The following is a 14,662-nucleotide window of genomic DNA, read 5'->3' as shown; positions in this document are numbered from 1 at the left end:
TAACATAAATAGATATACAAATAAGGAAGCAAAAAATAGAAATTACAAAATAAATTGGGCTATAATTGATTTCAAAGCACGCGGTCTTTTGTAATTGCGCTTGCCCACTTTATTTTGCTAGTTGTTGGAAACAGTTACAATTTGAGCTTCTTATTGGATTGGATCCTTAAACTGGGTCTGTCCTCTTTTATTTTTCATGCTTTTCACCTCATTTTCTTTTTTTCTTGTTTTTGTATAAAACAACCTATGTCTTTATTACCGTTCATTGTTTGCGGTGATTGCCTTTCTTTTTGATTTAAACAAAAATTAAACAAAAAATCTAAAATATATATATACTTGAAACCCTAAAAAATTTTTCTACTAAAACTTTTTGATGAATGCCTCTTTTTTGTGTTTCTTTTTAACTCCTTTCCTTAGCATAAAAACTCCCAACAAAAAATCATAATTATCTAAACCTAAAACACCAAAAAAGATTATAAAAAAACTCTTAATTTTTTTGCTTTTTTTTTTTTTTTTACTCTTTCTCTCTTGATTTTTTCTGATTGATTCTTAATTGTTTCTAATCGATCGTAATAGGGTCTTTTTTATAGGCCTTTAATCCCTATTACAATAGGAAAACGAGTTTTTTTTTTTGTTTGAATCTCTTAATCAACTTCAACTTTAGATTTTTAATCAAAATTCACCTCTCAAACCAATTCCTTTTTACAGTTATTTTTCAATTAGAACACTTTCAATTCAACAACCCGATTAGAATTAAACCCTCTTCAAGTTTTAGCAAAATAATGCTTTTTTTTTAAATAATAATAATAACTCTAAACTAAATACAATACCCAAAATAAATAAATAAATTTCAAAGCTTAATCTTAAAATATAAATTGACCTCGGACTAAATATGCTGTTTACAGTCATAAATGGAATTATATGTGGAATTTATATTTAATATATTGTCAGTGTATAAATCTTATATACTATCAGTGAAGTAAATGATGATAACTCATTAATGAGCAAATATCAACCCTTAAAAAATATAAAAATTAATATATTTTTTTAAAAATTATTCATTAATGAGTTGTTATCATCTTATTCACCGTGTTATTATCTTATTCATCTCATTAATAAAGTAGCATCATTTGATTTATTGATAGTGTATAGAATGTATACACTAATAATATATCAAATATAAACTCTTAGATGTGGCTATAATCTAAAAATGGGTAAAAAAAGGTTTTTCTTGTTTGATTGTGGGGATGAATTTTAAGGGTTTAAAGTATAGTTGTTATTTCGTTTTGATACCGATTAGTACGTTCTAGTTATATCAAATATGGTACACCTAAAGATGATTTTTTTTATATCGAATTTGTATATGATAATACCTGTTATTTGCATTGGTTTTGGCTAGTTTCGATGAATTTTGGTGGATATGCTTGTTTCAACCAGTATGTGAAGGTGAAATATATTTTGTAATTTTTAATTTATATTTTGTTATTTAATTATTTTTAACCTAATAAAAATAAAATTCATTGACAAAATAACTCTTAAAAGTTAAGTTTCTCTATTTTTTTTTATTGTAATTTACTTTTTTGATACTTTATTTTTTCAAACCAAAGTTTATAAGTATTTTAATATTTTTCAGGAAAGCAATTGTGCTCCTTTTATAAAGTTTAACAATTATAAAATCAAGGTTAATTTTTTTCATCTTTTCATTTTTATCTTAATATTTGCATGAAAAATACTTATTTAAATATCATATGATCAGATTAAGTATTTAAAAATATCATGAAAAATTTATAATATTATTTTTTATATTTTAAGAATTTATTTATTTAATTTTTGAAAATAATGCATATTCATTTTGTAAATTATTAGTAAGATCATAATGTACACGTTTATGTAATCATGTATATTTATAAATATATTTATAGGAAATAAAAAAAATTAAAATAATATATTAAAATAACTGATATCATTATATATCATACTTTAAAAAGAAATTAAAATATTATCTAATACAATATTAACAACTTTGATTTAAAGATTAAAAGATATAATTAAGAAAATTTAATATGGTGGTTGGAGAGGGATTTGCTAGCATATCATATGTGGATATCCTTTCTTTTCCACTTGAATACACCAAATGTGTTGATCATCTCTTTTCTTTTTTAATTGCTTTCATAGTTCTTTTTTTCTTCTCTTTCTCAAAGATGAGGAAAACAAAGTGATAATCAATCAGCTCCAATTATTTTCCTCGCATATGAGTCCAAAATTATGATTGACCTTCAATTATTAGCTTCCATAAACTTTGTCTAATCATTCCAAATTTCATGTCAGTGCATGCTTTTCATAATAAGTCTATATATCAGTACTAGCTAGCTAGGGTTTGATTTAAAGTGATTTTTTTATTAAAAATTCAAGGCAATTTGATATACTCTGACGCCTCCCACATATTTTTTTTCCTTAATTTTATAATAGTAACTAAACTTGGCACACATGTGTTATAAAACAATAATTTTCTTATTGAAAATTTAAAAAATAGATAAATTGTTCATTAACCTTTCAGGTCAACTAATTATCGGTTGAATGAAGAAAGTTATCTCTCAAAAATGACCAAAATCATCTTAACATTTTCTAAATTACAAAAGTAAAGGAACTGTCAGGTAATTGATGCATATATGCTAACCCACGTTTCAAGAACTGACAATTTATAAACGTAAGCATGAATTTTGGTTTACTTCAGAAATGCTACAAATAATTGGCAGCTTTATTTTTGCATCATTCAAATCTTTAAAAGAGGCAGAAATGAAAGCAAAGTGCACCATGCATATCATCTGCAGGCTTTTTCTTCGTTGGAATTATATTGGTTCATTTTCAAAAACTCCAGACTTGTTAGTGATTGCATAATATTCTAGCAACTTTGTCATTTTGTCTCTCATATCTGCAGATACTTTGATTCTTTATTTTTCACTTTTTAAAGCTTCACCTAGTATTAGTTATATCTAATTTAAAAGTGTAAATGATATATTAATATTCGTAAATTATTCGAGTTCGATTCGAATAAAATTTAAATTTAGTTCGATTATTATCGAATCGAGTTCGAGCTCGAATAATTCGACTTATTTATCGAATCGAGTTCGAATATTTTTATACTCATTTCGAATAATTCACGAGTTTAATCAAATTTTTATATTTTATATATTTTTATTATTTTAATTAATAAAATATATCAAATTTAAATTCAAGTACAAATAATTAAGCTTTTATCGAATATAATAATTGAACTTATTTTTACAAGTTAATTGAGTCTAATCGAATAAGTTTGAGTAACACGATTTTTATTTCGAGTTGAATTTGAGCTAAAAAAAAAAATTCGATCGAGTTTGAGTCGAGTTTCGAGTCTCAAGTTTCAAATAAATTTTTTGCTCGAGTTTAATATTGTATCGAATTAAATTCAATCAATTATACCCCTAATTAATCTAACTAAAGGTAGTCAGTGATGAGGCATTAAGTTCAAGGCCCTATTCATCTCTTCCTACAGGTGTTCAATTGGATGCTCCTTTTTCTTGATCACATTTGTAGGAGGATTACATCTTTAAATTTTGGGATGCAGAGTAAATTTATCACTATATTCTAAGTGAACCGTTGAATTTTGTTATTGTACTTTGGTTTGATTGAATTTTTTTGGCGTGCATGTAATGTAAAAGGATCACATCTTTCAAATTATATTGCTAATCATTTCTTGTACATGATTTTTTTTTTGTTAGTACGATGCATGCATATATATACTTTTTTTCTTTTATAAATTTAAGTTGGGTTTGATTTTGGACTGATTAACCAAATGAATTATTTTTATGTCATCTAAACTTAAATCAAGGTTTGTGTGATTACAAATGTAATTTACTTATATATTGGTTATATAAACATCCAATAAACTAGATTTGACAATCTAAAATATAATATGGTGATACGATACGAACATGATACAAAAATAGAATATAAAAGTGATATGATTTAAAATTTCAGTAATAATTAATATGAATTTAATAAAATAAAAAAATATATTTTATGATTTCGTGTCGACATGAATTATAACATATAATTTTTATGTAAAATATTATACGAATACATAAATTTTGATATTTTATATGACATGAATATACGAATCGTTAGATTTACAGTAGATTGAGTCAAATCCATGCAGACTCATTGGATCAAGCTGTTTTAAACAAAAAAAAAAAAAGTAAAAGGATTTGAAAGGTTAGTTTGTCTAATCTAAACATGAAATTAAACCTCTTAACTTTTTGTTTCTTTGTGGTTTCCAGTCAAGACACCATTTGACGAAAAAAAAAAAGGAAAAAGAAACTTTTTAACACTGTAACGGTTGAGTTATGTTTTTAATTTTGTAGGGACCCATGAAGGGGCTGATGGCCCCAGCATGTCTTGGGTGTATTAGGACAGGATTAAGGAAGGAGCCTTTGAGTGGGTACTCCAATGTTGGGTCAACTAAAGCATATTTCCCCACCTCAAGCACTGGGGGAAACCCTAAAATAGACAGCCTTGTTCCCATGTGCTCCAATTTAAGAACAACATTCCAAAATCACAACCCCTTTTGTGCCCCCTTTCTTCCTTCTTTCTCTCTTTTTCTTCATACTCCTATGATCAATCTTTCTGGGAACTAGGAATTGCTCTCACTCCCTTCCGTCTATTCTATTCTTCCATTTATTTTACATATAAATTTAAAGTTTAAATCAATTAATTCATACAATTATTCTGATTGAAATCCAGTAAATTTAGAGTTCAAAACCTAACACATGTAATATTTTCTCTTATTCTCAAATTACGATTTCCTCTATAAAAAATTATTTTATATATATTTTGGATACTTTGTGTAAGTTAAAGTACATTTAAACCACATGTACATTAGAATTTTCAAACAATTAATGCAACAAATGAATATTACTAGTCCATGCATATATATGATTTTTTTAATTTTTAAATTCAAAAAAGGTGGATTGAATCTGGTTATTTGAACGGAGGATATGACAATATATCATTGAGCCGAATGTTCATGTGATCGATGCATGATTAATTCCTATCTTGCTTAATTGCTAATATTGTAATATCAATGGAAATGAATTTAAGAACAAAGTTGGATGATTAATTACCGAGTAGTTCATTAATTTGACACAAAAGTTTACCCAATTGATAAGAAATGCATTCAATTATTCACAATTAATTCTATTGCATGTGGGCCTCGTTTCCGTTTTTTCGTTCAATTTCACTTTTGGACTTGATAACTACCCTAGTACCAATTTGTTTTTCTTTTCCCAAAGCAACATACTCTATATTTACATGCAATAGGTGGAACCTAGTCATGATTAATAAATTCAATAATTTAAGTTTCAATTTCAAATTTTATATGATAATTTTTTTGAAAGAATTGAGGATAAAAATCATTTTCCGTGGTTTTCCCTGTATATCCTACTCCTACCCAAAGATTTTCTCAAGATTATTAAACCCCATATTATTAATTTGAAGCAAAATTTTCATAGGCATCCAACAAAAGAAAAAACCCACAATCATGTTATTTGAGTTTTGTCTTGCAATAGAATCCAAATTTAGTAAACATTTTTTTTTTTGGGACAAAGATCAAAAGCAATATGCATGTAATATTGTAAGTTGTAACAATGGTCACAACATCCAAATAAAATGGAGATTTCAATCACATAAATAGGTTATATTACATTAATTAAATAGGTCTCCACTCTACATTGCTTCTGTGTATGTCCTGTTACCGATATATCTACCGTATATTATTGACAAAAATAAACATAAGGGAAGAGAGATTTGGAAGATTCTATGATGAAGCAGCAGCAAAAGATGAAGAGAGAAGAAGAAACAAGAAAGAACAAGAGAAAAGGATGACACCAAATTAGGTGGGCGCTGGTTTAATTATGATTAAGGTTTGCCTTTGACTTGACAGTAAGTGATTTTGGGTTCAAAAGTTCATGACTCCTTGTTAGTTATAAGCTTGAAGCACAATCTCGGTAGGATATAACACATATTGTATTGTTTTGGAAGATTGAGTTATTAAGTATAAAATATTGAATTTAATTTCGACAGTAGTTATATGATCTATTGGTAAAATACTAAATTTTTAATTTTAATGATTATATTTCGATTATCTTAAGTACAAAAAAAAAAAAAAGACATAACTAACAACATACAGTATCTAAAAAAAAACATCACATGTGTACAAATCTACATATATATAGAGAGTTACTTTCTATTACGTAATCAAATAATGAGTAATTGTCCACATGTACTTTTCTTTTACTCACATATATATATATATATATATGTGTGTGTATGTATCCTCTAATATTACTCCTTTATCCCTAACAACCTCCCAATGTCACTAAATAGTTCACATTGAGCATGTGGGGGCTCTAGATATGGAAAACCAATAATCTCTATCTCTAACCCTAAATTTTTTTTCCTTCAATTTCCACCAACACAGCTTGGCAGTCACTCGTCACAGCGATTGACTAATAAACAACCAAACAAAACAAACAGTAGGAAACAAAAGCTTTCCCAACAGACCACGCTGAAATCTTGAAACTTTGCCAATGTGAGACAGGAAGATATCGTTGTCCTCGTACCCCCACCCCTTCTAATGGCTTGTTTCATGCCTGCATTTCTGTTCCTCCTTTTTTCTACAATCCAAATCGCCAATCCCTTTCTCACTTACATCTTTGTTAACTTTCAAAACCCATCATCATGACATGGAATAACTAAGAAGTTTGAAGTTTTTTTTTTTTGGCTTCAACTACATGTGATGCTTTAATACATTTGGGTCTTGCTTGTACGTTATGAATTACTCCTACGTATTGTTTTTTTTTTTTTTTTTTGGATGTGTGAAGTCTCCTATAGCCATTAGTTTTGAATTTAGACTTGGCATAACTTTTACATTGGAAATCTTTGTCTTGGCATCTTAAAACTAATTATTTTTGTATTCATTATACACATGTTATTTCAGAAAATGAAATTAAAGGGCAAATTTTTGTTTCAATTCTACCCACAAATTATTTCGGTTTCCTTTTCAAAATCAAATAAATAAATTGATACAAGTAATTCAGAAAAGAAATTATATATATATGTATATTTAGATTAGATTTTAGGCTCAAATGAAAGTTTTTATAATTATAAATAAAGGAGGACAAACTTTGTATATTAGCTGTTGTTGTGGATTTGTTTTATGTGTTACTATATTTATCAGCATTTGTTTGTTTTTGTTATTTCCTTAATGAAACTTTTCTTTACCTTTCCAAATATATATATATATATATATATAATCGAATGGGAAACAATTGGTTCAACATGAAATGGATAATTTAGAAAGTCGAACGGTGATAATTAATTAATTCCAACTAGATATTTCAATGATTCTGAAGGTTATGAGAATCAAAGACTTCAATTATAGTCTGTCAAGTGATTTGGAGACATTCCCATTTTCAATAAGTAAGCAAAATTGAAAATTCTAAATGAACATGAAAAAGAAATCACTCATTTTAAAAATTCGATTATTATGATCTAGAAGATCCTAACTATAGGCATATATAAACACATTTGTACATGTACATATATACTTATTTATAGATACCTATAAGCATTGGTGTATAATAAATCCACCTCATGTTCATCTTTGTTTCCCTTCAATCATGCCTTAATATTAGAAAATGCATCAAACTAAGAGCCCGTGATAACAAATCATTTGATTTTAAAATTAACCTGGCCTTTGTAGGATTTTCTAAGAAAGAGATTATCTAATTAACTATAGAGATCTATATTTTGTTAATTGTCGTATTATCTGTTGGTAGAATTTTAAAATTTTAATTTTAACAATTAAAATATAATTTTTAATAATCTCATATATAAAAAAAAAATCAGCACCCTTTAATTGAAAATTTAATTAGGTGTGTTTACGGATTTGAATGCTTTAAATGTATTGTTATTAAGGGGACATTCTTATAAAAGAATGTACTTTCCATATGCCTTATTAAAAAAAAAAAAAACACTTTCTACTAGTTTTAACTAAAATTTTACATCAAATGATGGCAATTTTTCTTGTAATAAGTTAAAAAATAAAAATTTTATTCTATTTATTGAAAGACGGACCAATGATCCCCCACAAAAGAATAACAATATACAAAAGAAAAAAAAAAGTGATAAGAATAAAAATTATTTATAAGGGAAAAGACAAGGGTAACATTGTCTTAAAAGTTTGATGTTATATAGAATTAAAAAAACTCCCCACGTTGACCCTTAGAATTCCAATGGCGGCCCCTACGCCGTTGGCCATGGCTCTCTCGCTCTCTCAATTTTTTCTCTCTCTATTCCTATTAGTAATAAAAGGCCAACAAAGGGTAGCAAGTAAACAAACATAAGCTAAAGAAGATAAGAAGCAAAAACAAAAAGGCTGCTCCGCTCTTAAGGAGGAAACTGTGCTCAAAGAGAGAAGCCAAACCAAAGTCATTTCTCTTCCTCTTTTCTTCTTCTTCTTTGTTCCTTTCTTCTTCAAGAAAATGGAGGAGCTGTTGCAGTGGTTGAAGCTGGTTGTCATCTCTTTCATGGTATCAGTTTTGGTGTTGAAAGTAGTAGTGTTGCTTTGGTGGAGACCTAGGAAGATTGAAGACCATTTCTCAAGGCAAGGGATCAGAGGACCCCCTTACCATTTCTTCATTGGAAATGTCAAGGAGATTGTGGGCATGATGCTAAAGGCTTCTTCCCAACCCATGCCTTTCTCTCACAATATTCTCCCCAGAGTTCTCTCTTTCTACCATCATTGGAAGAAAATCTATGGTACTACTATATATTCATATTCTTCATTGATCTTCTCCTCCTTTTTTCTAACATGGTTTTGAAGCTTGTTTCGATTTTATTCAAGAAGTCCTTATTCTTGTGTTTTTGGGGCAATCACATTAGCACAAGGGGGTTTGATTTCAGACACCCTTTTGTTGGAACCATTAATATGATTTTCAAGATGGGGGTGTATTAATGTGGTTCTTGAGTCATTTGTTAAAGCAAAGGAAGGGAGTTTGCAGTTTTGTTTTCGATCATCATTAAAGTAGAGGAGATGAGCTTTCTTTTTGTGATGGTTGCTTTCCCCTGGTTTATGATCGATCCTTCAAAATTTGTGACTTTCAAAAGGCTCATTTTTTTTGAGTTGAGGTACTTCTTTTTAAACTTTACAGCTTTTTCTGAGCTTGGATGCTTGATGTTGAAGTTCAGAGTATTTGGACGGTTTCACTTCTGTTTTCTTCTCTTTCTTTCTCTCTTCTTTTCTTGCACCCTTCTTCTTACGGATATTAAGAAAAAAAAATAATAAAACATTGATTTCATAATTCCATTATTGTCTTGGCATTCAAGCAAGGATTTAAATATATTCTCAATTTTGTAATATTGCCCTCATATTTCTCTCCTTTTCAAAATACTACTACTACTACTACTATTACTGATTAAAATTTGCCATTCCCCATAGTAAAAAATGAAAAGAAGAAACAAAAAATGTGCTGTGTTTTTGCACCTCTCTCCTTGGTTGTGGAGTTATCATTTACATTTTCATTTTTTTTCTCTGTTTTTTATATGTCATCTTCCTTTTGTTTTATTGGAGCTTGAACTCTGATAATGAAGTTGTGTATGTTTGATAGTACCACAGTTTTGAGTTGTCTTCTTCCCATTTTCTCTTGGCTTTGTTATCTCTTCCCTTCCTCTCTTCTCTCTTTCTCTTGTAGGGTCTACACTATCCACGCTTTCCTCTAAATTAATGGTTGTCATTGCTTTCCTGCTCATTTTCCTCTTTTGCAAACTTGATACTTACTACTTGAGGCTCCCTGCCACTCCCTCCTTGGTGTAAAAAACCTTCTCTTCTTTTTTTGGTTTCTTCATTGATAATCATTTGTTTTCCTTATTCCAGGTGCAACATTTCTTGTTTGGTTTGGTCCTACTGTTCGCCTCACCGTCTCTGACCCTGATCTCATAAGGGAAATCTTCACCTCCATGTCTGAATTCTATGAAAAAAATGAAGCCCACCCTCTCATTAAACAGCTTGAAGGTGATGGCCTCTTGAGTCTCAAAGGTGAAAAATGGGCTCATCATAGGAAAATCATAACTCCCACCTTCCATATGGAGAATCTCAAGGTAAGCATTTCCCCATTTTTAATTAAAATAAAACCCACCAGGAAGATTATTCAATTTTAACTTCAATTACATTTTTTTTATATATATTATAGTTACTAGTGCCGGTGGTGGCACAAAGAGTAACTGATATGCTAGACAAATGGTCAGCAATGTCGACCAGCTCCGGTGAGATTGAAATTGAAGTTTGCGAGTGGTTTCAAACCCTCACCGAGGATGTAATCACGCGAACTGCCTTTGGGAGTAGCTATGAAGATGGAAAGTCCATTTTTCGTCTCCAAGCCCAGCAAATGGTGCTTGCTGCCGAGGCTTTCCAAAAAGTTTTCATCCCTGGCTATAGGTAATTTAAATTTCTATAAACTAGCTATACAATCAGATACATTTGTCGTCTATCATTACAATCATTCATCCTTGTCCTAATTTTTCACGTATCAAAGGTTTTGGTCTTAGTTGCGTGGTCATCTGTTCTAGTACTACTATTTTATTAACCAAATCACTGTGACAAGAGTTAGGAAAATGAATTAATTGCGCATTTCGGGTGTTCTAATTTCAGATTTTTACCGACCAAGAGGAACATAAGATGTTGGAAATTGGACAGGGAAATTAAGAAGTCGTTGATGAAACTAATCGATCGCCGGAAAATGAATTCAGGGAACATAATGCAAGAGAATAGACCGAAGGATTTGCTAGGATTAATGATGCAAGCCTCAAATTCAAGTCCAAATATCACTGTCCATGACATAATTGAAGAGTGCAAGAGCTTTTTCTTTGCGGGCAAACAGACCACATCCAATTTGCTGACGTGGACAACTGTTTTGCTGGCGATGCACCCACAGTGGCAGGCGCAAGCACGTGAGGAGGTGCAGAGGGTGTGTGGATCACGTGACATACCCACCAAAGATGATGTTGTAAAGCTTAAGACGGTAAAGCCTAAGCCCCCCTCTCCTTCTCAATTAAAGACAAAAATCATGTCTTGTCTCTTTGCTTATTTATTTTGCCTTTTTCTATGTTCATTTGACTTTTTGACGAAAAAAACCCTGTTTTCCCCAATTTAAATTAGGAAAGGGCCTAAAATTTATCATTTCACTATGGGTATATTTGTCCATACTGAAAAAACCATTTCTGATTTTGTGTCACATGTCCGGTGTGCAGCTGAGTATGATCTTAAATGAATCCCTTCGGTTGTACCCACCAACAATAGCCACAATCAGACGGGCCAAAGCTGATGCTGAGCTAGGGGGTTACATCATCCCTCGTGGGATCGAGCTCTTGATACCAATCTTGGCCGTTCATCATGATCCAGCCATATGGGGCAATGACGCTAATGAGTTCAACCCGGCTCGGTTCTCCGAGGGCGTGGCACGTGCAGCGAAACATCCTGTTGGCTTCATCCCATTCGGCCTTGGGGTCCGTACGTGCATTGGGCAAAACCTAGCCATTTTGCAAGCGAAGTTAGCCCTTTCTCTCATACTTCAACGCTTCTCCTTTAGGTTGGCCCCAACTTATCAACATGCACCAACGGTTCTGATGCTACTTTACCCACAATATGGAGCACCAATCATCTTTCAACCTCTGTTGGAACCCATGTCCCTCAGAGATGAAGGGTCCTGATTTGATATCTTCTCGTATAAGTACCCATCTCTTGCGTGTGCGTTCACGTATGCTAGTAAGTCGAGTGACCAAAACAAACCTCTCCGTTGTTTCTTTAAAGCATGAGATCATGGAAAACTAGAGATTTTTTGCAAGGAAAAGAGAAAAAAAAAGTGTCACTACCTATCTAGCCAGTTCCTTCTGGTTTTGCTACACTGACCCCCTACCCAAAATCCCATGGTCATGGTTTTTTTACCAACAAAGTTTGGCTTGAAACTCTTGATTTTCACCATAAAAGTGTTTTGTTTTGCCCCTTTGGCTCTGGAAGCTCTGTATCTAGGATTGTAGGCAAATGGCTAACAAGTAGATAGGTTTATTCATATCCCTTTGTCTCACCCCATATGTAAGTAATGTATATTAGCAACACAGTTTTTTAATATTATGCAATTCATGGAATTGGTTGTTATGATTAAAATCTGCAGCAGCATGCATGACATGCCAATTGTCACTTTCATTTCTATTCTTCTTTTTTTTTTTTTTCCCCACTTCTGCTGGCCATTATGAACAACAGAATTCAAGACCCAACCTACCCAAATTCCTTTAATTTTTATCATCTACTCCAAAACATATAACTAATGAAAATGCTACTTTCTCTGATGCAAATACAAATATTTTATGATTTATTTTCTATGGTGTGTGGATATGATGCGAATCCACTTTTCAAAAGTAGAAAATTTCCAATTTTGACTCTTTGCCAACTCTCAAATTTTAAGTACCTTCTTTTCCTTATAGAAGATTTGGGAATTAAAAGTTATTGAGCTTTTAAAATTCTATCATTTTAATTATTGAAACATTCAATTTTGCACAGAGAAAGCAGATAATTTTTATTTTTTCAACATAATTAATAATGAAAACAAATAAGTTTACTGATTATTAATTCGGGTCAATGTGCTAATTGGATTTTCTAGAAGCTGATTCTACCAAGTTATTGTCACAACTAAAGTAGGAAAGGTTTGAACTTAGAAACTACTAAAAAAAATTAAAATTGGAAAAATTTAGAAAGCTAGACTTCAAAGTCAACTCAAGTGAGACTTTAACTTGGGATCTTATTGCTGTAATCAAGGCCTTTAAATTTGACAGCCTCCCGAGTTGATCCAATTGATAAGGAGAAGGGTTTTCTTTTTTTTTTTTTTTGAAATTAAAGTTCAATCATTGTGAGAATAAATATTTTTAGAATAAAATTTTAAATCCACCAAATCGACGTGAAATAAAATTATTAAAAAATATTATAAAAAATAATATTTGCAATGCAATAGAAGGTTTAATTATGATATAACCAAACATAAAAATTCTATACTGGTGTTAGCTAATAAGTTAGCTTAGCACCATTAAAATTAAAATTTAATTTTTCTTTTTGAAAAAGATCCGAGTGAAATAGAAAAAGAGATTATAGGTTCTGAATTTAAACTTTTGATTTGTTGAATATCCCTACTTAAAGGTAGTTATATGAATGAATTTTAAAAAGCGAAGATTCTCGTAACCACACTCAACTCCTTAGATTGCTATGGCAGACTGATGCTGATTGTTAAAACTAGCAAATAATTTTGGGTTAATGGATACCAGTTAAGGATGCGAAACCCAACAGAAGTTTGTTGGATTTTTAAGGTTTCTTCTTCGCCTTAAAGTTACCCTATTTATGCATTGATGTGCGCGCACACACTTGGATTAAAAACCATGGATTCTGGCACGTCTCTTGCACATTTAAAAATGAACAAACAAACAAAATACTATTGTAAAATCCCTAATGAATCATCTTTCATCTTCAAAGTATATTATTATTATTATTATTATTGTTAAATGTTAATAATACTGATCATTTAAGATAAGATTGGAATAAGAAACTTCATGGAAGATACAGGATCGTCTGGCCATTGCCATTGGGATCCAAAATGTAGAGTAAATGGCTTTAACTAGCTAGTGTCTTAAAGACACTAGTTATTAAAATACTATAAACATATAATTGCTTTTGAAGGATTTCTTAGAATTCCAGCATTGACAGTAAATTTTCATTTATAGATTAATTTATGAAGCAATCTTTTAATATCGAAGTTGCACACATTGGCTCTTCCTCAATGTAAATAAATTCATTTATTTAAATTGATTTTCTTAGTTTTTGATATAAACAGGACAGCATCCAAGTTAACATGGTGATGTGCGAACAGTCATATAATCTATTAGTAGATATATGACTCTTAATTTCAATAATTAAAGATTAAATTTTGATACCATCAAATATATTTAAAATAGTGATGAAAAATTCATTCGTTTTTTGAGATCTTGTTAAATTTAGCACGAACAATTAATTTCAAGAACTTCAAGTGAAAAAACTCTTGCAAAAGAAATATTGTAACCAAAACATTCTTTTTAAGAGAGAGATTTCATGGGAAATGGTAAGACTATGGGTATCCCCCCATGGTTCAAAGACCTAGGACGAAGTTTCCTCTCCATTTTCTAAGGGGTGGGAAAAAAAGAACAAAGGGGGCACCCAAATCAGTGATCTTTGTGCTACTACAAAGATTAAAAAGCAAGGACAATTGCAGTACCCCAAGGCACGAAATGTTCTTTTAAAGCAAAGGTGACTGTAATCCAGCAGGCAAATGCACTTTTTTAATAAATATATTTTCAATATTTCTATCCTTTAAGGGGTTTAGGGCTATGTGTTGTAATGTAGCGAGAAATAAGATATGATTTGCATTACTTTTTGGGATCTCCTCATGCTCCTTCAAGAAGCTCTAATGAATTAAGAATCTTGATCATTTTAAAGAAAAAAACAAAACAAAAATAAAGAAAGGAGATCTAATTATAAAGGATTTGCTGGTTC

The 14,662-nt window shown here is 30.6% G+C and overlaps 1 protein-coding gene across 1 annotated transcript; it reads left to right on the top strand.

The window, feature by feature from the left end:
• The first annotated feature begins 8,433 nt into the window (after positions 1 to 8,433).
• On the top strand, positions 8,434 to 12,294 carry LOC111300322 (cytochrome P450 734A1-like). Its single transcript, XM_022895956.2, has 5 exons — positions 8,434 to 8,856; positions 9,971 to 10,194; positions 10,287 to 10,531; positions 10,745 to 11,114; positions 11,344 to 12,294. Exons 1-5 carry the CDS (start codon positions 8,580 to 8,582, stop codon positions 11,800 to 11,802), a joined length of 1,575 nt encoding a protein of 524 aa, XP_022751691.1. The 5' UTR covers positions 8,434 to 8,579; the 3' UTR covers positions 11,803 to 12,294.
• The last annotated feature ends 2,368 nt before the right edge of the window (positions 12,295 to 14,662 follow it).

Source organism: Durio zibethinus, chromosome 18, assembly GCF_047325235.1.
Source record: "Durio zibethinus cultivar Kanyao isolate XHJ-2024 chromosome 18, ASM4732523v1, whole genome shotgun sequence".
NCBI classification, from domain to species: domain Eukaryota; kingdom Viridiplantae; phylum Streptophyta; class Magnoliopsida; order Malvales; family Malvaceae; genus Durio; species Durio zibethinus.
The sequence above is the reverse complement of the archived record's forward strand: the minus strand, read 5'-3'. Positions and strand labels throughout refer to the sequence as shown.

Excerpts from the sequence above, each read along its gene's own strand:
- LOC111300322 (XM_022895956.2), top strand. The coding sequence starts at position 8,580 with ATGGAGGAGCTGTTGCAGTGGTTGAAGCTGGTTGTCATCTCTTTCATG. Across the intron at positions 8,857-9,970 it reads TCATTGGAAGAAAATCTATG|GTGCAACATTTCTTGTTTGG; the intron begins GTACTACTATAT and ends TCCTTATTCCAG. Across the intron at positions 10,195-10,286 it reads TCCATATGGAGAATCTCAAG|TTACTAGTGCCGGTGGTGGC; the intron begins GTAAGCATTTCC and ends TATATATTATAG.